The 26,644-nt window shown below is 31.6% G+C and overlaps 1 protein-coding gene across 1 annotated transcript in view; it reads right to left on the bottom strand.

Moving 5' to 3' along the window:
• LOC129971726 (uncharacterized) overlaps positions 1-26,644 on the bottom strand; it is a 109,103-nt gene that overhangs the window by 21,432 nt on the left and 61,027 nt on the right. The window contains exons 14-18 of the mRNA XM_056085703.1: positions 19,542-19,712; positions 17,759-17,854; positions 13,534-13,644; positions 10,915-11,102; positions 5,422-5,570 (exon numbers count right to left, since the gene is read on the bottom strand). Of these exons, the coding sequence (XP_055941678.1) occupies positions 5,422-5,570; positions 10,915-11,102; positions 13,534-13,644; positions 17,759-17,854; positions 19,542-19,712 (715 nt within the window). The remainder of the gene's footprint in view (positions 1-5,421; positions 5,571-10,914; positions 11,103-13,533; positions 13,645-17,758; positions 17,855-19,541; positions 19,713-26,644) is intronic.

Here is a 26,644-nt window from a genome sequence, read left to right as displayed (position 1 = left end):
AAGTGAGAAAATAAGTAATACAACAGTGAGCTTTGGTATAAAAATACTTGGTTTTCTGGTGTTGGCCAAAGAAATGAGTTCATAGAACTATGGCCTATCCTTCCCCCACATTAGGCTGCATATACGGGAGTGTCCGGCCTAATGAGGGGCTCTAATGTAATTTGCTGAATTTTTAGAATTAACTTATAAATAAAAAAATGGAGGGCTTAGTATTCAACAAGAAGTGAGAAAATAAGTAATATAACAGTGAGCTTTGGTATAAAAATACTTGGTCTTCTGGTGTTGGCCAAAGAAATGAGTTCATAGAACTATGGCCTATCCTTCCCCCACATTAGGCTGCATATTCGGGAGTATCCGGCCTAATGTGGGACCCTAATGTAGTTTTCTGAATTTTTAGAATTAACTTATAAATAAAAAAAATGGAGGGCTTAGTATTCAACAAGAAGTGAGAAAATAAGTAATATAACAGTGAGCGTTGGTATAAAAAAATTTGGTCTTCTGTTGTTCAGCAAAGAAATGAGTTCATAGAACCCTGGCCTATCCTTTCATCCACATTAGGCTGAATACTCGGGAGTATCCGGCCTAATGTGGGACCCTAATGTAATTTTATGAATTTTTAGAATTAACTTATAAATAAAAAAAAATGGAGGGCTTAGTATTCAACAAGAAGGGAGAAAATATGTAATATAACAGTGAGCGTTGGTATAAAAAAATTTGGTCTTCTGTTGTTGAGCAAAGAAATGAGTTCATAGAACCCTGGCCTGTCCTTTCCCCCACATTAGGCTAAATACTCGGGAGTATCCGGCCTAATGTGGGACCCTAATGTAATTTTATGAATTTTTAGAATTAACTTATAAATAAAAAAAATGGAGGGCTTAGAATTCAACAAGAAGTGAGAAAATAAGTAATATAACAGTGAGCGTTGGTATAAAAAAAATTTGGTCTTCTGTTGTTGAGCAAAGAAATGAGTTCATAGAACCCTGGCCTATCCTTTCATCCACATTAGGCTAAATACTCGGGAGTATCCGGCCTAATGTGGGACCCTAATGTAATTTTCTGAATTTTTAGAATTAACTTATAAATAAAAAAAATGGAGGGCTTAGTATTCAACAAGAAGGGAGAAAATAAGTTATATAACAGTGAGCTTTGGTATAAAAAAATTTCATCTTCTGGTGTTGAGCAAAGAAATGAATTCATAGAACTCTGGCCTATCCTTTCCCCCACATTAGGCTGCATATTCGGGAGTATCCGGCCTAATGTGAGGCCCTAATGTAATTTGCTGAATTTTTAGAGTTATAAATGAAAAGATGTTTAAAATGGCATAAAGAATTGTATTTTATGTTATTTGAATCAATAAATAATTATTATAACGAATCACAAATTCTAAATGTTTATACATTTTATCGGTTCCATCAATCATGTTAAGAAATATTCTCTGCACTGTAATATTTAAATAAGAAAGTTTTAGTCATCTGCAATCAAAACCGACCGAGTTATGAAGCACTTCATTTCAATATTTTAAATCAGGCAACTGTTTCCAAAAGTAAATACAACAAAATTATTGATGGATCTTTCTCAATGCAATCGTTGAAATGGTCAAAAATTGGATAACATTCAACGCTTCACAAGTTAGTCAATTTTAGTTGAAGAAAAGTGAAATTTCCACCCAAAAATGTTCCTAATGTTTTCACCATTATACGTTCTTTTTCTTTCATCAGTTATTGAATAGTGCAATATAAAATATAACTTTCCATGTCATTTAAAGTAACTTAATGTCATTAAAGTTATAACTTTCCATGTCATTTAAAGTAACTTAATGTCATTAAAGTTATAACTTTCCATGTCATTTAAAGTAACTTAATGTCATTAAAGTTATAACTTTCCATGACATTTAAAGTAACTTAATGTCATTAAAGTTATAACTTTCCATGACATTTAAAGTAACTTAATGTCATTAAAGTTATAACTTTCCATGTCATTTAAAGTAACTTAATGTCATTAAAGTTATAACTTTCCATGTCATTTAAAGTAACTTAATGTCATTAAAGTTATAACTTTCCATGTCATTTAAAGTAACTTAATGTCATTAAAGTTATAACTTTCCATGTCATTTAAAGTAACTTAATGTCATTAAAGTTATAACTTTCCATATCATTTAAGTCATTTTCCAATTGGAAGAACATGCTATCTCTAATGGTATTGAAATTAGCTGTTGGTCCCTATTAGAGTGGACACCCTATATATAGTGTTTTTTTAAATTTTAAAATTTAGGTTTAATTAAAACCAGAACATATTTAAAAAAGTTAGCTTTTCTGAAAATTTTTCGCTCCAATTTATCCTGCTCATATATATACCAAACAAAGAATCACATTTAAAGATGATAACAATTCTAATATACGTTACTGGAGGATGTACCCGTCTAAAAGGGTTGTTATTCTGTTTACAATATCTCGGATCTGACTGTCAAAGATTAACTATTGAAAGTTGAATAGAAAATTTCATATACATTGACAGAGTGTTTAAGAAATTAAAAAAAAATATTATTTGCAGCAAACTTTATGTATAAATATAGTTACATTAAACATTTTGTTCCATTCCAGTAATGGAACAAAACACCAAAAGCAAAACTAATTACTAAAATCAGTCTGAAACAAACAGTGATCCATTGACAGGAAAAAAAAATGCAATGCGGAATACAAAATTAAAAAAAAAATTCTGAAGGAAAACATTAACCTGTAAACGGTATATATTAATCAGCAGGCTTTAATTCATTAACCTTTACTAGAACAATCATTAAAAATATTAATAAAAATGAATTTAGCAATCTTATAATTAAACGTTATGCTCTTGGACATTAATCGTGGGATTCTCTTCCTTGTTAACCCTTGTGCAAGTTTGAGGTTCGAACTCGCAACTTTAGGGTTCATAGCCGAGTAACAAAGTCACAAGACAAGTGTTCACTCCTTTCCGGAGGTTGTTATCTGGCTTATGAAGTTACTACCACACTTTTTTTCCTTGTGGAATCTTCTATATACATAATGTTCACGAATATTTGGAATTAAAACTAATCATTAAAATTGGATTATAATAAACAGTGATTGTCTAATAGAAAAAATTTATTACCTAATTCAAAATGAAAAAAATTTGCTGAAACATTATTATAGAAATAACATCCAAGTGAGAATGTGAAAATAGAAGGAAATGCGAAATGGAACTACAATCTAATAACCTTCTTTCCATCTAAAATTAAATCTTACCATCTATCTTTCATCAAGGCCTTTATCATATTTAGTAAAATTTCATGAATATTTCTGAATTCTGTTTGGGATAAAACGTATTTACATGGTAAAAATTGCAGACCTCAGTTTGATGAACTTTGCATCCAGCATAAAAAATTTAAGTAAAAAGCGAAATGTACGAATACATAACTAATTATAGTTCATGCTTAACTTTATTCAGTTACATATTGTTACGAATCCTTGATGCGGCTTCCCAGCATAGTGGGTTCCATAGGAGATCCCAGAGCTTGGCGACAAACTTAGCGACGAATTTGGCGACTTTGGCGCCAAAATAGATTATACCCGAAACATCGAGAATTTTCCCAATCCGTCCAGTAGGAACGGAGATACGCCTCGAACGTTCCTGATTGGTTGAGAGGCTTCTAGCCCCGCCTCCTGATGCCTATAAAAGGAAGCAGTCCTGCCGCTGCCGAGTAGTCGTGACCCAGCGGTCGAGGACCAGAGTAGTCGGAATCGACGATAAAGAAATGGCCTTCCAGAGATTAGCGGAGCAGCGACGGAGTCAAGTGAGTGCTAAATTAAGGTGTGAGCTACGGTCTCATTAGTGTCTGTTGTGTTCTGTTGTCTGCACGTCTCGGCTGAAGATAATCGTCTTCTGTGCTGTATATAGTTGTCGTCTTTGTGCTGTTCTGTGTGTCTTCGTGTAAATAAACGTCGTTGTTTTATTTTCTACTGACGCCTGCTGATTGAGTGTTCTCCACACCATATAACTCCCACTATCCAAACGAACCCCCGAAATTTCGTAACAATATAAAAGAACAAATCTGTTCTCACAGTTAAAAGTCAAAGCAGCATAATAGATTTCGTTGGACACATATATATCCTGATTATTAACGAGTTAAGATTTATTATGAAGAGTAGAAAAATGACAAAACTGCAAGGAATTAAAGAATTTAATATATTTAATGGTATATAAATAAATAAATAATAAATAATTTAATACATTTTAAGGACGTGGAATGAGGTTTTGCAATCGTTTAATATTATTGATTAATTAAAGAAATTAAGTCAGAAAGAATGAAAAGATAAGCGATTGGTCAACGGAACAAATAGTCCGAACTCCATTTATCGTTCTTGAATGGGATAAATTTGACTTTATCATCAAAATAAATTTAAGATAAAAATTGCTCCTAAACAAAGAAAAGCTATATTTTAACTACAATCGATAGAATATCGAAGAATATTTGCTAAAAAAAGGCTAATTTTAATTAAAATATCATATTAGTCGAAAATCCAACCTTGTATATCTGATCTTAAGTTGTTTATCTGATGATTTAAGTTGATATTTCACCTTTGTCTCTTCTTCAGATAATTTTATAATTGACTTAACTAGTAGTGAAAAAACATGTTAATTGTGATAAGATTTCATAAATTTTCTTGAAGAATCCAAATTTTAGACATCACGTTCGTAAATGGAAAAAGATTTGACATTATTTTAATTTATTATTTGATTTGATTTTAATTTATTTTTATTATTTATTTGATATGATATTTTTTAATTAAAAGACAGAATCTTGCACTTTTTTACTTTTAGGCAAATAATTGATATTGATTAAAATTAAAAATAGATTAATTTATTTCTGTTTCTAAAAAATCTGCCAACCCTACTTTTACTATGTTTGAAATATAGTCATCTTATTTCAGTGAATAATCTTAGTTGCGTATTATGATTGGGTTAATGGCAACGAGTCCAGGTGTCATAGTTAACCTAAAATAATTCCTTTTTTTCTAAGTTGAACCCTATCTCTTCGATTTCCAGATTTTTGTCTGTTAAAATTTAAAAAAAATCAATAAAAATTAAAAAAAAATCTCTTTAAGAATCTGTAATTAATGATTCTCTACTTACAAAAAATGAAATCAGAAACATTACTTAAGAATTGAAAATTTTTCATTCTTTCTTTCTTCTTTCAGAACTGAAAAGTTTAATCACTGAAAATTTTCATATGAATTGTAAACTGAAAATTGAACTCACTGAAAATTTTCATATGAATTGGAAACTGAAAATTGAACTCACTGAAAATTGTCATATGAATTGAAAACTGAAAATTGAACTCACTGAAAATTTTCATTCAAAATATCAATAACATGACTGCTTTTGCAATCAAATGTGCGTGAGTCTCACCTTGTGGCGGTGTCCTCGTCATCGGCAGAAAAGTAATAGGGGCTTTCTCCGAACTTGGACACTTTGAAGGCGTGGGGCGCCCCGGCTTCCGGGACGCGGCTTATTGTCTGGTTTTGAAGCGCCAGGGCACCTAGTGGCTCATGGTCGTGCTGGAAGAGAAAGATTATTGATGTTAAGTATTTAAGCTCTTTGCATGAAATCTCTTTACAATTAATGACAGCTTGACAGCACCATTATCCATAGTAAATATACTTGATTATAATCGTAGAGCATATAAACTATTTGAGCGGCAATTAGTGTGCGCAATTTGCAGACAATATGCTTTGGGCAATATAGTGTAGAACAAAGCTGAAAAATGCTAAAAGGCTGTACTACAGCTTGTGTACAGTGAATTATTAAATTAATTAAAGTATAAAAATTACTTATGTAGCAGTTGCATTACTCTTGTCTTCTCTTTTGGATACTAGATGGCGATGCCTGATTCGGCCATCCCATATGTCATCCCATAGTGCATTGCGATTGTAATGAGAATGAGATGTGACGCTGAACTGTGAAGCCGCGCGCGTGAATGTCTTGTCTTTGTGCCTGTGCTTGTTTAGTGTGTGAATGTGATTATTAAAAGAAATGTTCCTAAAAACATTCGTCCTGTTGCTTCCTGCATGGATCTTAATAATCTACATACCACCACACTTATAATATATAATGAATTATTAATAATTCATTTAATGCACTGTATAATATTTGACTGGTGCTGCAAAATAATAATTTTTACAGTTATATTTGTTCGAAATTCATTATTTCCTTGAAATCTATAATAATGCTAAAATGTTTAATCAGTAATAAAGGAAATCATTAAGCATTACTACATTAATCATTACTAGATGATATGGTGATATGATAGTACAGAGAAAAAAATATCTAACGAAATTATTTGGTAATTAAAAAAAATTATGAAAATATTTCGTAATTATAAAGAATAATTATTATTTTCGCAATACACAATAGAGTTAGCTTAGCTATTGTTAAGAAATTTCCGGGGGTTCGTTTGGATAGTGGGGGTTATATGGTGTGAAGAACACTCAATCAGAAGGCGGCAGTAGAAAATGAAACAACGACGCTTATTTACACGAAGACACACAGGACGGCACAAAGACGACAACTATATACTGCACAGAAGACGATTGTCTTCAGCCGAGACGTGCAGCATACAACAGTATACACAGCAGCTCTACTCCGTCGCTGCTCCGCTAGTCCCTGGAAGACGAGTTCTTCACCGTCGCTTCCGACTACTCTTCGACTCCACTGGTCCACGACTCAATTCACCACTACTCGGCAGCTGCGAGCCACTCCTTTTATAGGTCTCAGGAGGTGGGGCTAGAAGCCTCTCAACCAATCTGGAACGTTCGAGGCGTAACTCGATTCCTACTGGGCGGATCGGGAAAATTCTCAATGTTTCGGGTATAACCTATTTTGGCGCCAAAGTCGCCAAATTCGTCGCCAAGTCGCCAAATGATCGCCAAGTTTGTCGCCAAGCTCTGGGACCTCCCATGGAACCAACTATGATGGAAAGCCGCATCACAGATTCGTAACACTATTTTCCTGTACGCCTTAATAACGCGTATTAATGTAGAAATATAAATACGTTTCATTTGTTAATGCGTGTATGGCTTGGAAAAAGCTCCCAGAATCTTACTCGCAATTCTGCATAAATGGATTTGAGATAAGTGATATATTTGAACATAATTTTAAACACCAGTAATGCATATTATGCGTAATGGCACATCATAATTTAAACGGAATTAATTTCATTCCTTTGAGCTCTTTCTATTATTCTAATACACATTACGGCATTCATGACTTTGTTGAATGTCATAATGACAATTGAAAGTCTTGGTAAGATTACATTCCATTATATAGAAAAAGAATCATTGATATGATTAAATTCACAATACTGTGGTGGATTCTGTGGTGAAAGCTTATAAGCCAGTTAACAGCTACGCTACCCGAGCAATTGCTTTTGTATCGTGGTCATGTTACTGAGCTGCGAACCATAAGGTCCCAGGTTCTATCCCCACTCAACTCAATCCACCACATTGGTGACCCGGACGCGATCCTTCAACCTTCGTACAGCTGTTGTGGCGCCATCTACCCACAGCAACCCAAAAGTCGTCAGATTCACTTGACGCAGAAACACACAAAAAAAGGTTGCATCAACCCAAAAGTCGTCAGACTCACTTGACGCAGCAACAGCATCAGCAACCACTCACCCACACACGCTCGCCATAACGTTTGGCGCTTCTCAAATGGGTACAGGCGCATTAGACTCAACAGCTAATACATCACCACTCAGCAGCCATATCGTTCGTCTCTCCTCCGACTCACTGGAGGGAGAGTCTGTGGTGAAAGCTTATAAGCCAGTTAGCAGCTACGCTACACGAGCAATTGCTTTTGTATCGTGGTCATGTTACTGAGCTGTGAACCATAAGGTCCCAGGTTCTATCCTCGCTCAACTCAATCCACCACAATACATAAGATAAGGAACAATAACTTAGATTAGAGTATTCAATCAACTTAGTTATAATATTCTTTCCATTTTATTTAGGAATACATCCTTAATCCTTCATTATTATCTCCGTTTCATTATAATTATTTTATTTTTTTACCTTTCAATTGAATACTTAAAGCAACATTTATCAATTTACTTTGTAAGACATATTATGTAACGTTTCCTCTTTTCATTCACATTATGCATTACCATGTTCATTATTTCAATTTTCTGGTATTCAAAATAAGTCTATTTTTCTTTTTATCATTGCCCACATGATATTTTTTGTCGTATGTATATTTCTTTGCAACTGATTGCAGTGTAATATTCTTCTTCTTACTTTCTCGTATTCGTTGTATAGGGAAAGTATAATAATCGTCCAAAAATTCGAACGCAAGATTTTGACGAATCTCCAGGTTTTAGACCTTCTTGAATTCGAAATGCGCATTTTTTGGAAAATGTGCATCTGTATGTCTGTGACAAAGATAACTTAAAAACGCTTTGAGCTAGACGGATCAAATTTGGCATACAGTCTTTACATCAAATTTGCAGATTTCTATTAAATTTGAGTAAAATCTGTTGAAAATAAGCCCGCCTGTTCGAATACAAGTCATCACGATAAATACAAAACAAAAAGAGTTAGAGAAAATTCAGCGCACAGATTTGACATGTATAGTATAGACACCTGTCAAATTTCGTGCCAGATCCATCTACAGATTGACTGCCTGTCGTCTGTACTTTCAGAAACATTCGAGCGCGATATTCAAAAACACAATGACTTAAATATATCAAATTTGTGTGTAGTTTTATGTACACGTGCAGTTTTATGTCAAATTTTTGTTTCAATAGGTTGAGAAAAACATACCAGGGTTTAATTGCCAAAAAAGTCGCCAAGGACAACACGTAGATTCAGCAAAAATGCTAAATTCACGCCAAAATTTCGTAATGCCATATAAGGCGTTCTCTGACATTTAAGTTTAATAGAGAGTATGCAAGAAAGTTTTGGGGAGACCAGTCCTGCTGGTTCTGAATTAAATTCACAAACATCTACATCAAACCTGTAGGAGCCACACGAGCTCACTGTTAAGGTATAATGGGGTGTTAAGATGTTAAGAATGTTTTATATACAACTAATTTGAACAATTAATGATTGTAGATGACATTTTAGCGATAGGTGATGGGCGAAGGATAGAACCTGGGACCTTCTGGTTAGCAGTCCAGTAACTGAACCATTTTACCAAACAGCTGTTCTGGTAGAAGAGTTGTTACTGGCTTATGTGCTATTCAACACAGTACTCTCCCTCCAGTGAGTCGAAGGGGAGACGAACGATATGGCGTTGAGTGGTGATGTGTTGAGTTATTAGTAGCTGTTGTTTTAATGGGCCAACCCAGTTGAATAGCGAGTGTGAGTGGTTGCCGATGCTGCTGCGCCAAGTGAGTCTGGCGACTTTTGATTGTACCCAGTTTGAATAGCACCAAGCGTTATGGCGAGCGTTTGTGGATGCAGATGCGCCAAGTGTGTCTGACGGCTTTTGGGTTGCTGCGTCACGTGAGTCTGACGACTTTGGTTTAGCTGCGTCAAGTGAGTCTGACGACTTTGGTTTAGCTGCGACAAGTGAGTCTGACGACTTTGGTTGCGGGTAGATGGCGCCACAACAGCTATACGAAGGTTGTAGGCTCATTGTCCGAGGTCACCAATTTAGCGATAGGTGATGGGCGAAGAAAAGAACCTGGGACCTTCTGGTTAGCAGTCCATTTTTGGATATTGATGTCTATTATATATTCTTCCTTATAAGGTTTTGTTTTATGCATTCTGGGATGTTCCTTTTCTTCCTTATCGGGAAAAGCCTTTTGGTTTTCATTCAAACAATTTTTTCCTCCTTGCAATTTTTTTTCACTGATTAGCAAGGGATTTCATAATTCGTTTAATTGATAAATTGCATTTGTCTATTCTGTGATATGAATTTTGCTTTTACTAGAATTCCTCTTGTTTCAATATTTTATAACAGTGTATCAACCAACCAGGTTAACAAATTATTTTTGATAACAAAGTACAGATTTAAATAACTTGCGAATTTTTAACTAGGCAATTTAGGTCACTGCCTAGAGCCGCAGGGCTTATAGGCACCCGTAAAAAAGCCAATTAACATGTTATTAGATTAATGGTTAAATAGATTTCTAAACATTATAAATTTTATAGAAAATATTTATTAGGACTATGTATGTTTATTTACTTTAGTTATCAAAATCCCCATTAAATAAGTTAAAATTAATTTTACGAATATTAGTCATTCTTTTAACTGACTGTGTTATATTTCACTTGAAAAGTACTGTATTTGTTCGAAGTCTATTGTTTCCTCCTAATCTATTATAATAATTAAATGTTTTCTTTGTAAGCAATTAAATTTTAATCAATATTTATATTAATTTTTCAAAAATTTAATTCCTTAGTTATTCTCCCGTGTTATATATGAATTTAAAAACAAATAAAAATATATCTTTTAACAAAGTTACAAAAATAAAAAATAATATTCTGCATTGTAAATGATTTATTTTAGTTTAATTTAAAAACTGGCAAAAATGTGAACCTGAATTGACCAGTTATTAAATGAAGAGCCTCATAATGTGCAATACTTAGAGCTTCAATATACCAAAATTCACTATTGTTCAACAGCCACAGTTTAAAATGCCTTAAATTGAATATTAAGTAACAATCATGCTACTGAAAAATACCTTATAAGCATGAAATGCCCTAACATCTAACAGTATTGTTACGATATCTTGACAATATTCACCGGCATATCGAAGAACACACCCGAATATCGAAGAATATCGTGGAAATATCGGGTAATATCTTGTGGAGATATCGGATTCTAAGAAAAATATAAAAATGACTTTGTGTGAGATAAAAATGAATAATAATAATAATTCAAAAGATCTTTTGGTACCTTGCTGGTTCTGTACCAGTACAGGACGCCATCTAGTTTGACTGCAAACCACCGTCGACACCACCGGCGACTACGGGCACTTAATCTTTGCAGATAACCAGAATACACAGGGGGCGGCGGGAGATCGTTCAACACCGGCGCTAAGACGTGAATTGTCCTGCACACTTCCATTTTTAAAACATCTGTGCCTAAATCACACAATAAAAAAAAAGACCCATCAAAATTTGAGTTTATAATTTTCTAATCATATCATTAACCTTTTCTAGGATCATCGAAAGTAGATCCCCGCCGAATTCTTCAATCTTTGTATGAACTTAGCATAACTTCTGACAAATTTTTCAATAAGACAAAATCTTAGAGGCCTTAATTCTTTATCTCACACAAAATGGTGTGTCTTGATTTTCTACTTAATTAACAATTAAAAAAGTGAATTAATTAATCAAAAATCAAATAAAATTTATTTAATAAACTATCCCTTTTCCCTTTTCTTAAGTCAGTCTCAATCCTAAAAATATTTTAATATACTATGACTGGACAAAAATGGTTTTCTAAAGGGTTAAGTGGGATTACAAAAAAAAAATAACAGAATCATGCAAGCTCTACCACAACCATTTTGTAAAGATTTTCAATGATCTTTTAAATGATATCCGTAAAGACAGTAACAGATATCATTTAAAAGATTTCATTAATATTTGATAAATAAATATTTTCAATTGAATTTCTTTTTACGTATTTCTTATCTTACGTATTTGTGAATTTCTATTTGGTTGTTATTTAATGATTTCATGAATTCGTTTCCAACGTTGAGAGAGTCAGCAAAATCTTTCTGACTGAAATAAGACCGTGAGAGACAAACTCAAGTAATCTTGTATTATCTGGATATTACACGTTAATCATTCCATAAAAAAGCTGGTATGCCTTAGTGTACTTCTTTATTCTTTATTTAGTTTTCGTATTGTGCAAGACAAGTTCAGGAATTAAGATGTAAAAACTTATGGACTGTCATCAGTAGAAAGGGAATACACGTTTTTCAAAATATGCACTTATGTTTTTCAATTCCATACTAAATCCATAAATTTCCAACGGCACCAAATTTCATAAATGTATAATAGCAAGTTTTCAGATTTCGTTATCGAAATCAACTTTATTATCCATTTTGACAACTCCAAAAACTTCACTTTATTCCAGCATAACCAAGGGCCGCGGTGGCCTGGTGGTAAGGTCTCGACTTCGGAACCGGAGGGTTTCAGGTTCGTGTCCCGATTCCACCGAAGAACCGTCGTGTACGGGGGTCTTTTGCACGTTAAATTCGTCATGACCAAACGTCCTCCCGCTGGTGTGGAGAGGGGGGTGCCAGCTCAGGTGTCGTCCTCGTCATCTGACCGAGGTTCAAAATTACGAGGTCCGTCCCAAAATAGCCCTAGTGTTGCTTTAACGTCCTTCCGCTGGTGTGGAGAGGGGGGTGCCAACTCAGGTGTTGTCCTCGTCATCTGACCGAGGTTCAAAATTACGAGGTCCATCCCAAAATAGCCCTAGTGTTGCTTTAATACGGGACGTTAACATAACTAAACTAAACCAGCATAACCTAGTCATTTAATTTGTTATGTAATAGAAAGAGTTAAATAAAATAATAAAAACTGATGCAAGATTTAACAATTACAAAAAATGCTATCCTTCGCTTTGATAATGCCAGATAATAATTTCATATAATTCGAATAAAAATAATTTAAAAATCGTATCGCTTTTAGTCGTTTTTAAGTTAAAATGATGCTTATTACTTTATTAGACACACAATGTATTCTATGTTAAAGTACTATGGTTAACATAGTTGCCCCTTCAAAATCTCAGGATGTAACTTAAAATAGACAACCAATTCACGTAAATGAAGGGAAGCAAGAGGAGGGTTCTTTGCTGGTGAAAGGGGTCTCGAATGAAAACAATTTAAGAAGCTATGATGTACAGTAAAATGGCCGAATGCTGTAAACACTTCTTTTGGTCCCAGATTGCTCATTTCTCACACATAATTAATTATTTTTTTATTTTAAAATTTATAAGCTATTAATTCAAAATAATTAGCTGCTCAAAAAATTAAAAATATTGGTTGATTTTTTTTTACATGAATTAGCACATTCTCTAACATATTCTTTCATAAAAAGATTAGTATTTTTTAAGACCGCTACAAATTTTTTCATCTTTTAATGATATATAAGATGTTAAAGTAATATTGTATTATACATGCGGCTGTTTTTGACTCTATATTAAAGGGATTTTATTGATGACGAATCAAACCACTGAAAGCAGAAGTCACGAGGTTGTTCTAACTGATGAAATTTATAGTGAAACATAAATAAATATTCTTCATTTTCTTTAATCACTGTTTTTCATTTATAACATCTTACCTACACTTGATAAACACTTTTTAATAAACAACGCTTTACATTCAAGTAGACTATTCTTTCAAGTCATGTTATATATGCCAGGAACAAAATAGAGTCCTAATTTTTCTTTTATTTCATGTTCATATATCAATAGTAAATTATAAACAAGATTTTTCTAGCTTTCGTTTTAAAACAGTTTAATTTTCTGGTGTTATCTAGTATAAAATTAGGATTTTCTTACCAGTATGGGCTAAACGAACCACATCCCCATGAGGAGCTTCCAGAACATTAAGGCCATTGATAGAAATGATGATATCTCCTACTTCCAAACCACTTGTCTCTGCCGGTGTACCTATACAAAAATAGAGTAATATCATTTCATGTATATTATAATGCAATTTTCAAGAAATACATATATTATTAATCTTGCCATCAATAAAAGAAAATATACGCGTGTATTTATGTTAGCACTATATAGTTCACATCATTTTACCTAGATGACGTGAGATTACTAAATAATCTAACTAATTACTAAATAAGTAATTCATCACAATAACATTTTAAAGACTGGAATTATGCTATCTTGGAGCCATTTTTAGATATTAAAAAATTAAATTTATTAATAAAATAATAAAAAAATTAATTAATTATTTCAAATAATTAAAAAATTAAACAAGGCTTTGGTGATTTCTCTGAAATAACCGGCACATATGTTATTGAAATAGACATACATTTTTTTACACCCTTTTAAAATTGAAAATTTGTCTTTTTAATGAAATGATTTTAATTGGCATGCAATTTTTTTCCTACATTTTGAGATTTGAAAAATATATATTTCTGAATAATTTTCAACAATATATTTCGTTGCTGCAATAAAATCAAATCGTTTTTATTGCTCCATAAAATATTCAACCCAGCGATTTTCTTTCAATGTTGAAAACTATAGAAGTCTATTTCTGTTTATTGCGTTCGCAATTTACGTGAAGAAACAGTAAAGGAAATTACATTATTGCATAAGGCAACGTGCAATTCAAGACCGATTACCCCAGCCTTTTTAATAGGGCTTAACTTTTAATTGGACTGTAATGTGATCGGAATCGACTTTATTAAAAAAGCTCCATGTACACAATAAATAATATAAGAGTAAGACTATGAAAGTAGAAGAGCATTAATTCTGTCTCAACCTGAAGCTAAAAAATATTGGAATATTTATCAATATCAAGTTAAACATAAAATATTTAATTGAAATTAAACATAATAAATTTTCTTCGTATATTTTTTTTTCAATCCCAGAATGTTCATTTCTTGTAGAGAAATAATTATTTCATTATAAAAATTAAAAAAATATTTACTAGATATAGAAATTTAAAAAAATTAATTTTTGCAGAAAACACTATTACTACTGGTACTTTATATTAAATATGCACAGAAAAAGTTATAATCAATTTTTTAGAGTGAAAGCAAGTTTATATTTCTTTGAAAATTAATTTCGGTAAATTGCTGTTATTACAGTGTTATTATTATTAGTAAGAATGTTAGTAATAAATCATCCTGGTTTCAAAGGCGTACCCCAATTTTCAAAACTTTTGCCAATTCGACAATATCCGGGCAGAATCCTGTGTTAGAAGAGCAACCCGGATTGAAGTTCAGAAAATATAATCATTATTATTTTTTTAATTCGACTTTCTCTTTACTAGTTTTAAAATCCTTTTATATTTATTTTAGAAGAGAATATTTTAATAAATATATTCATATTATAGAACGTTCTATTCAAATTAAAATAATCAGTTCATTTAATATAAAATAAAAAAAATTCTTCTTTATACTTAATACATAATAATATTGGATTAAAGTTCAATTATACAAAGCAAAAGAATTTATTCTTTATATTTCAAATTACACTATCACCTTGGACTAAAGTTCAGTTATATAAAGCAAAAGAATTTGTTCTTTATATTTAATATACCATTACATTAACGCCCTGAACTGAAATTCAGTTATATAAAGTAAAAGAATTTATTATTTCTACGCAATATTACTGCACGTTAAAAATCTGATTAGTTTCAAGTTCTTTAAATAATTATTTTTAAAAAAGAATCTTTGAAACAGAATTTGAATATTTGAATAAATAATAATATAATACGAAAAGTTCGATTAAAATTCAGATTCTGCTCTTTGGTTCTGTTTAATATCAAAGAATTAATTCTGCATACACTTTATATCAGTGCATTTTCATTGCATACTAGTCTTATTTTCTTTTTATAATTATTTTAAAAAGAGAATATTTGAATAATTATTTAAACTATGAAATTATTTTATATACTATGAAGGATGTTATACAAATTCAGATAATCTGCTTACCTCGCATTATGTAAAAGAATGCATTATTTATGCATACTTTGTAGTTATTTCATAAAGTTATGCAACGCTAAGATGAATTGAAATAATATAGTGTAAAACATGAAATTGTCATAAAAATAGAATATTCGAATAATGATTTTGTGAACAATTAAAAATTGAATAACGAATAATTATTTCACCAGTTTTATATTCTTTTTAAAATAACTTTGAGGGGAAAAAAAAGACTAATAATTATTCAATATAATGCATCGAAATAAAGATGATATTTTATAAAATGAAGAATATGATTCAAATTCAAGTAAACTGTTTATTTTATATCAATATCAAGTTCAAAAAATCATTTCTTATAAATACGGTATAATTATTTCATCATTTTTATATTTCTTTAAAAATTGTCATAAAAATAGAATATTCGAATAATGATTTTGTGAATAATTAAAAATTGAATAACGAATAATTATTTCACCAGTTTTATATTCTTTTTAAAATAACTTTGAGGGGAAAAAAAAGACTAATAATTATTCAATATAATGCATCGAAATAAAGATGATATTTTCTAAAATGAAGAATATGATTCAAATTCAAGTAAACTGTTTATTTTATATCAATATCAAGTTCAAAAAATCATTTCTTATAAATACGGTATAATTATTTCATCATTTTTATATTTCTTTAAAAATTGTCATAAAAATAGAATATTCGAATAATGATTTTGTGAATAATTAAAAATTGAATAACGAATAATTATTTCACCAGTTTTATATTCTTTTTAAAATAACTTTGAGGGGAAAAAAAAGACTAATAATTATTCAATATAATGCATCGAAATAAAGATGATATTTTCTAAAATGAAGAATATGATTCAAATTCAAGTAAACTGTTTATTTTATATCAATATCAAGTTCAAAAAATCATTTCTTATAAATACGGTATAATTATTTCATCATTTTTATATTTCTTTAAAAATTGTCATAAAAATAGAATATTCGAATAATGATTTTGTGAATAATTAAAAATTGAATAACGAATAATTATTTCACCAGTTTTATATTCTTTTTAAAATAACTTTGAGGGGAAAAAAAAGACTAATAATTATTCAATATAATGCATCGAAATAAAGATGATATTTTCTAAAATGAAGAGTATGATTCAAATTCAAGTAAACTGTTTATATTACATCAATATCAAGTAAAAAAAATCATTTCTTATACATACGGTGTAATTGTTTCATCATGTTTATATTTCTTTAAAAATTGTCATAAAAATTGAATATTCGAATAATGATTTTGTGAATAATTAAAAATTAAATAAAGAATAATTATTTCACCAATTTTATATTCTTTTTAAAATAACTTTGAGGGAAAAAAAAGACTAATAATTATTCAATATAATGCATCGAAATAAAGATGATATTTTCTAAAATGAAGAGTATGATTCAAATTCAAGTAAACTGTTTATATTACATCAATATCAAGTAAAAAAAATCATTTCTTATACATACGGTGTAATTGTTTCATCATGTTTATATTTTTTTAAAAATTGTCATAAAAATTGAATATTCGAATAATGATTTTGTGAATAATTAAAAATTAAATAAAGAATAATTATTTCACCAATTTTATATTCTTTTTAAAATAACTTTGAGGGAAAAAAAAGACTAATAATTATTCAATATAATGCATCGAAATAAAGATGATATTTTCTAAAATGAAGAGTATGATTCAAATTCAAGTAAACTGTTTATATTATATCAACATCAAGTAAAAAAAATCCTTTCTTATACATACGGTGTAATTATTTTGTCATGTTTATATTTCTTTAAAAATTGTCATAAAAATAGAATTTTCGAATAATGATCTAAATGATACAAAAGAAATGACCATTATGTTATAAATAGTAATCTGTTTTTTCAAACGAGTCGAAAAAACACGATAAAGGATGAACGCTAATCCATTATATATGATGATTTTCTTACATGCTGTCAGATGCATTGGACCGTGCCATGATAAATTCAGTTTCGTAGAGGAATGTTTTTGTCAGAGAAGAGAATATAGCGACATCTTGGTATTCAAGAAATGCATGCATATTTCGAAATTCCCTTTTACCTTTTTCTATAGATGACACAACAACAGGTCTGTTCCCATGAATCTTGAAGCCGAATTCTCCGTTATTTCTTTGAACTGTGATTCTTTTATCGACTTCTGCAATATAAAAATACATCGAGTCAATATTTCGAGGAGAGGAAACAAGCAAAGAATAAATTGAAGCCGTTGCTAAGACAACGCCTTACAGAATACTAAAATATAAAACAACCATATAATTGAATTAAGGGAGAAGACATGAAAAATAAAATTTATTCATTTTAATTCAATATATTTTTGAGTAAAAATGTTGGATTTAAGAGCATGAAAGTGATAACATAATGCAATAGAATGATGTTTTTTGGAAAGAAATTTTCTCACAGAAATCCAATGGTATAATGAAAGAAGGTGTTGAGGCCTTTGGACCAAAATCCCATATTCCAACACTTCTCATAGATATAATCAAATGTAGTGAAAATGGGATTTCAAAATCTATCTGGACAGTAGTTTGGATGGGTAATCAATAACTGACTACTCTGACCCACCCACTCTAAATCACAAGCAAATAAACTGAATGACCTGACCACCGCGACAGCAACAATGGCGGGAACTGTGGTTGAATCGTAAGAGCCATCATCAGCCACTGTACAATCCTTCCTTTGAGAAGTGTGCTTCGTCATTGCTGGGAGGTAGCTAACTTCCACCTTTTTCCGTACCCAATAGAGAGGCGAGCACCATCCACCATACCAGAAGTTTCTTAACCTCACTTTTGAGGCGTGGGAAAGTTTCGAAGGATAAAAAAATATTTTATAGGTCAACAGAAAATTACTTTAATACAACAAATTGAAAATGCTGAATTTCGAAATCAAGAAAAAGCAGGGAAATAGTGTTACAAAGCAAGATGTTAAATAAATTGTTAGCAAAAATTCCTGATTAAATCTTGAAGACCTATTTTAGATTCAGTATATGGTATAACATTTAGTGGATATCATAACAACGAAATGACTTTAACGTATATTTGAAATAATGTGGTTTTCTAACTTAATCGCTTTTACATTGCTTATGAAAGTACAGGCTGCAGTTGACACGAGATATTACACAATCTATCTGCTTTTGAAATTGCTTTGAATCATGTTTAAATTATAACATATTTTTACGATGTACTTTTGGAATATCGTAAAAAATGATAACTATTTCAGTTAATTTAAAATATGTACTAACAAGAAAGTGATACAAATATTTTTTTAGAAGTTTTCAGATTTCACAAATATCTAGCAATTCATTTTCAAAGATTTTTTGAAAGTAAATTCATTTTTATTGTGTAAATAATTTTTGCCACCATGGTTTGACCAATATGGGAAGCGAGATTGTAATACTAAAAGGTTGAAAGCATTGGCTTATTCTTGTTTTTGGTAACAATGACTTCAGAAAGAAAATTTTTCTTTTTTATTTAGACCCAAGAGGGGCACGGACCTTAGGGGGACACCTCAGGCATAGGGATGTGAAGCTTTCTGTCGGCGACACCGCTGTGGTGTATATAAAAATGATGTGGGGCTGGCTACTTCCAGCCAATGACGAGACGTGCTTCCTTTGAGAGGGATTGTACCATGATCTCAGGGCTGAATCTTAGTTCCCGCCAATGCACTCATAGCGATCCGGTCATTCATATTTTCCCGTGGGCTTAAAAGCAAGTCGAAGTAGTCGTTTGTAATTACCATTCCCATGAGTATTTTCTCAATTCCGCGAAAAAATCAGGAGCGTTATACATTTGGATACAAATTCTAAGGAACTCAAGCTCCAAACTTACCAAAGGTCCTGTTGGCAAAACGCTTGTACATTTCGACGCTGCACTTTCGCTGAATCATCCGATGGGTGACGATTTCGTATTGTTTGAGAAACTCGTGCTCTGAAGAAGTGGATTCCGTCGAATCTGCCCGCTGCAGGGGAGGATGACCTGGACCCGTCGAATCAGATTCCTCTAGGGACAAAGACAATGCGTTCAGAATGGATTTATTTACATTTCATATAAGTTACAGAACTTTATATAGTATTGCTACGAATCTATAATATTGATTTCCGAGTAATAATTTTCTTCAAACAATGCTGAATGGATGAAGGATCAATGACTCCTGGTCATAGTGACCGGAGTCATTTATGAAGAATTTGGCAAAAAAATGAAGAATCCCGAATAATCGCGTATTTTGGTAATATATATATATATATATATATATATATATATCTCAAGACTAGAGTTCTGACGTTGTTCTAGAATATTCGATGAATTGTCACAGGAGCTATAAAAGTGAACGCGAGCAGACGAATGGAGTAATTGAGCGAATTCTCCCTCTGACATACTGATATCCACAGGTATACTTTCTCTGCATACTTAGGATTGACTTAGGAGGTCTGAAATATGGATGAAAGATATCGAATTCAAATTTTCAGACGATTACAATATTTTCTGTTTGAATATTTCGCATACGAGACAGTAAAAAAATATTGCGAAATACAATCATTCACATCAATGAACTGTCTTTGCTATTTTGTATCGAAATTTCGCTAAATATTTAAATTTAGCAACGCAAAACACACACACACACACACACACACTCTCTCTCTCTCACACACACACACACACTCTCTCTCTCTCACACACACACACTCTCTCTCACACACACACACACTCTCTCTCACACACACGCGCACGCACGCACACACACACTCTCTCTCTCTCACACACACACGCACGCACGCACGCACGCACGCACACGCACACACACACACACACTTTTAAATGCGGAAAATAGAAATAGGTTTCGCATGTCAGAAGTTATTAATAAAAGGACATAGAACATTCGAATGAAACAAATTACATTTTGTGTACCAGACCATGAATACATAAAAGTTTCTTTTTATATGGACGTAGTATTTCTATATATTATATTTTGGAAGCAAAATTGTTTAATCTTCTAATTAAGGAAGCACGTTATTGGGTAAAATGAGAAAAATTGCAAAATTCGATCGGCAAATGTTCATTTAATGCAACCCAAACTAATCTACAATTATGTTACATATTTCAGGAAATAATTAAATAATACAACTACATTTTTATGGAGTAGGGACTAATTAGGGCAAATTGCATATAAATGTATGTAATTTACAAAGTGAAATGAATCTTACTCTAGTTATTATACAACAGACTACTTATAATGTCATTATTAGCGTTAGAAAAATGTCTCCGGAATCTTTTCTTTAATGCTTCACAGAAACATATTAATTTCAAAGTATGCATTTTGGGTGTATACCCGAATGCATAATTACATCCAATAATCTATTCATTTGAACTATTACAACATTTTTCCTGAAGAATCTTCCAACAGTACAAGTATTTGCTATTATATGCATATAAATAATATTTTATCTACAACTTTTTTATAGACCTTTCTATTCATTCATATACAAATTATACAAAGAGAAAGCACTGTAATTGTAAAAAAAAAATTGGCATTGATATTTTGATGAACATTTCAAACATCTATAAGTTCGAAAAACTCAATTTTGGCATTGTTTCTATCTGTAGAAACGATAAATCAAAAGCACTTTGAGCTAGAGGATGAAATTTGTTGTGTGGTTTTACAGTAGATTTTGAAATTTCTCTCAAATTTTAGATGGAATCTACCTAAAAAAGTTAATATCTCAGCCGGAATATAAAAGAATATGATTAAGACTGAGACGAATAAAATTTAGCATACAATTTTAGCATCTCAAGTGCAAATCCGTCAAAGATTTGACTATTTATATAATCCAGTGTATGCAAATGAGACAATTTAAAAACGCAACAATTTGGATATATGGAATTTAGCATGTGATCTTGTTATTAACTGTTAGTTCGGTGTCAAATTTTAGCTTCAGCCAGCCGAAAAGAAGTTCAGATATATATTCTATTTTCTTCACTACACCAAGAAGTAGAAAACGCCCATGTGATGATCGGAGGAGGGGGGGGGCACTAGCTTGTTTTACCTCACTTCTGCTTCTCCCATGGTTTACAATTCTCATGGCGCGGGATTAGGATAACACTTTTATTAAGTAATATTCGAGAACATTTCAGGGAGATCATTATTCTCTTTGGTTTAATGCAATCGATGATCTCAGTAATATAAATAGGAAATAACAACAATAAAAATTAAAATATGATGATGATATAGTCCTAAATCTTATAACTTCGAACGAGCCGGCGTCCTGGCATAGGGGATGCGCGTCTTCCCCGTGATCTGGGCGTCCCGGGTTCGAGTCCCGGTTCGAGCATGGTTGTTCTTCCTGTTCTATCTGTGAGATGTGTGAACATGCCCTCCTGTAAAAAGGGGTTGCGCAAGCGAATAAGTGATGCGTGAGTAGTCAAGTCGTACTCTTGGCCCAAGATGGCTCTACGATAAAAACAAGAGGCGCTCCTCCTTAGGCTTAAATCGGCTGTCTTCGAACAGCGAGCTTGTCCGTGACAAGTGCTATAAGAAACAACAACAACTTTAAACTATCAATTCTTGTATATATATATAAATTTATTTATTTCTTATATCTCGGAAATGGCTCCACCGATTTGGATCAAATTTTATATTTAGATAAGATTTTGCTTTTTAAGTTTATTATATAGGTTGTTTTTCTAAAAAAAAAAAAAAAAAAAAAAAAAAAAAATGCGATTTTACACTCCTTTCCCCTCATTTTTTATAACTAATTATTAGAGCCTTTTTTCTATCTGCTCTCATGCTGACAATGGCACATAGCGCCATCTGGTTAATGTTTGTGAAAATCTCGTAAATTGTTGCTATAAGATGATACCTTACTAGTACCTCAAAACTTTGCGAGATGGCGTTGATGGATGTGATATGAGGTAAGATTGAAAAATATTCATATGTAATCAGTATGCGATTCGTATTTGATATTTTCTAAAAAAAAAAAAAAAAAAAAAAAAAAAAACTGATTTTACAAAAATAAATAAACTGTCGAGTGAAGTTGGGTCTTTCAGATATTCCTATAAATCTTAAACGTCTACAAAATTCCTCATTAAGTAAAGAAATCCAATCTATTGACTTTTGGGGAATTGGTACGAGCGAGGATAGAACCTGGGACCTTGTGGTTTGCAGTCCAGTAACATGACCACGATAAAAAAGCAATTGCTAGGGTAGCGTAGCTGTTAACTGGCTTATAAGCTATTCATCACAGACTCTCCCTCCAGTGAGTCGGAGGTGAGACGAACGATATGGCTGTTGAGTGGTGATGTATAAGCTGTTGATTCTAATGCGCCTATACCCATTTCAGTAGCGCCAAGCATTATGGCGAGCGTGTGCGGTTGCTGATGCTGTTGCTGTGTCAAGTGAGTCTGACGACTGTGGGTTGCTGCGGCCTTTTTGTGTTGCTGCGTCAAGTGAATCTGACGACTTTGGTTGCGGGTAGATGGTGCCACAACAGCTGTACGAAGGTTTCAGGTTCATCGTCCGAGGTCACCAATGTGGCGGTTTGAGATGGGCGAGGATAGAACCTGGGACCTTGGGGTTCGCAGTTCAGTAACATGACCACGATACAAAAGCAATTGCTCGGGTAGCGTAGCTGTTAACTGGCTTATAAGCTATTAACCACAGACTTTTACATACTATACATTAAATGAGTCATTTCAGTTTAATTTTGAAATCCATTACGCACCATGCAGAAGCAAATTCATCAAACAAGGTGTTGTTAGCTATGAAATGATATGCGCAATTACGTTTATTATGTTACTTTGGTATATTGTCAATTGAAACTCCACTGCACTTATTGCAGAAAAATTGCAGCAGTTCTCTCATGTTCTGAAACTGATTATTTAATACAAAGCATAGATTTGGATTGGAAGGAATGGTTTCTTAACTGATAATTGTGTCTATAATAAAAGAAATATTTTTAAATAATTTTTTTATTATATTATTAATTATCCCAAAATAGATACTAGCAAAAAATTAATGTTCAATTAATATATTATTGTTTTTTTTTCTTTTTCAAAAAAAATATGAATAGCAGTAATATTTTGGAAGCGCAGACTAGTATAAGAAATGCCGGCGAATCAAACAACAAAAAGAATTCGCAAGATAATTTTTTTTTGCATATTTTTTTGCAAAACAAATTAAATCTAAAATTATATATTTGAAATTATATAAAAATAATTAAAAAAATCAGATTTTTATTTCTTAAAATAATAATACATAAGACCAGCAGACAATTATAAAAAAGTATGTCGAGCATAAAAATAGCAAGATCAAGGGAAAAAACAAACATAAAGTTTAATTTTTTGAAATTTTTTTTAAACAAACCATTTTTTATAAATTATGTCATTCGTAAAACTTGCATTCAAACTAGAAATTAAATAGATAGTGTCGCAAGCATCCACGCATTCATTCTTACGGTAGAATAATTGTTCTATAAAACTATTCTCGAACTACATTATGTCCAATTTCATATTTCCATTGTAGCATGAAAAAAAGTGAAAAGATAAGGCCAATCTTTACGCCTCGTTTTATTCGCGGCAATGATTCCATTAAACTGTTCAACGCAAATGTCGACGACGAAAGAGAATATTTTTTTTTTCTATTGTCGCCAACCTTTGGCGGTTAAACGAATTAAAACGGTCTTCAATTGAATAAGGAAAATGTTCTTTTTTTATTTTTTGTCTTGTCTGAACCATTAGTGCTTTCGCTTGACAATTACAGAAAGGAGAAAAGTCGTTTGCAAAATCAATAGAAAGAACTAACTAGAGCATTTAAGAACCTGTCTTTAAGTATATAGCATTTTTCTGAGAATTAGAGACTAAATATAATAATGAGTCGATTATGGGATTATTTTAGTTCTCCACAGAAATTGAAGTATAGGGCTCTCTATAGTAATTCTATATAGTATTTGAATTATAAAGTATAATTAGTTTAATAAATCTCTCTTTTAACTATATTACTGTTGGCAGGGATATTGTTATATTTAATTTCAGTTTAGTTTAGTTATATTAAGATTCTGTTTTAAAGCAACATTAGGTTCATTGTGGGACAGTGAATAATAATTCTGAACCATTGTCAGATGGCGAGGACGACACCTGAGCTGGCACCCCCTTTCCATTTTAGTTTAGTTTAGTTTTGTTATATTAACGTTCCGTTTAAAAGCAACACTAGGATTATTTGGGGACGGCCCTCATAATTTTGAACAACGGTTAAATGACCAGGACGACACCTGAGATGGCATCCCTCTCCAAACTTCCACACCACACCAGCTGGAGGACATTCGGCCACGACATGTCCTCACACGTCTCACGCTTACACTACGGTTCTTCGGTTGAACTGGGTTCGAACCTGGAACCCAGGGTTCCCGAAAACAAGACCTTAACACCAAGTCACTGCGGTCTATTAGATGACACAGATATAACTTCATATCCGTGATTTCGTTAAACTGTTTTTTTAATTGTCTTATATATGTTTTCTTCATTGTGTACCTTTCTAATGGAGATTAGTCCCATGACATCATAGTACTATTAAAAAATTAAATGTATTTATCTTCTAAAATTCGCAGCATTTTAACTGAATTTTTAAAAAAATTCTCTCCCAAACTATATAAATAATACACAGAATCATTCTATTTGAGATTTTCTACAATTGAAGAAAATTGCATGATTAAATATTTGATGAAACAATGAAAGAGGATTTGAATTTCAGGTCAGGAATATAATTTATTACTGGATATTAGCCAATAAAATATTTTTAAAATTGCCATAATTCAGGAAAATTTTGTTCGATTATTAAATTGATATTATTAAAAAGATAATTTTTTAAATTTGGAAACAGGTGTGAAATTAATTTTTTTGTGTTATAATATTTTCAAAAGTTATCGCAAAAAACAGCGACATTCAGTTTAATTTTTAATTAATTAAAATTTAAAGAATTTCTCCAAGATGCATATTCTTATCCTTTAAGGTATATATGGGACAAATTTGATGGCTGTAGATCTATTAATTTGTTGTGTAGAGCGCCGAAAGTTTGTAGAAAAGGCCAAGGCTATAAAAAATGACGCGCATCTACAAATCATTTTTTATTGCTCCTACAATAAATTCTTTTTACTAAAAGAGACTATTCACAATTTGAAATTCTAGAAAGAAATGCTAAAAACTTATATTTTTATTATATTACTAGCCGCCTTTGGTGACCAGCCGGTTCGCCAATCTTAATGTTCGTTTAAATTTTAATAATTAAATAGGTTGAACCGGAGTTTAACCCCCTTCTTCGCCAAGTTGCGATAACGCGCCAAAGCTGGCAATCTTTATTATGCACTATAATTGAACATATTTTTATATTTTACGCAATTCCAACTTTAATAGATTCTTCAGCAAAATATTTTAAAACTTCAAATTTTGATAGTCATATAATTCACTCATAATATTATAAAGGCCTTCAGTCATAACGTGATATGTATCTCTCTAATTTTCTGTTACCCCTCGTAGAATTTATGCTTTAAATTAAAGTGTAAATGATTAATCTGCAATTAATATAATAATATTTTTTACTAAAACAAAGCATTATTTTAATAATATGATTACTGATAATAGAGTCACTGAGCGTTTAAACTTTATGGGCACTAAAGAATATCTTTCTTAATTTATGTAATATCTCAAGAATGTGTCCACAAAATTTTCTCAGATTCATCATGAACAGATCGATTCATTAACAATGTTTCATTTTCAATGCATCAAACACTAAGAAAATAAAATGAATCGTTTAAAATAATCGGTCGAAAACAGGTTTAAAAAAACTACTTAAAAAACGATGTACTTAAAACTATAAGCATATACCAAAAATATATAACTAACATAAATATAATTTAATTACAAAAGCATGCGAATAACCTAAAAAT

The sequence above is a fragment of the Argiope bruennichi genome, chromosome 6 (assembly GCF_947563725.1).
Source record: "Argiope bruennichi chromosome 6, qqArgBrue1.1, whole genome shotgun sequence".
NCBI classification, from domain to species: domain Eukaryota; kingdom Metazoa; phylum Arthropoda; class Arachnida; order Araneae; family Araneidae; genus Argiope; species Argiope bruennichi.
Note: the sequence above shows the minus strand (reverse complement) of the source record. Positions and strands in the feature narration are given on the sequence as shown.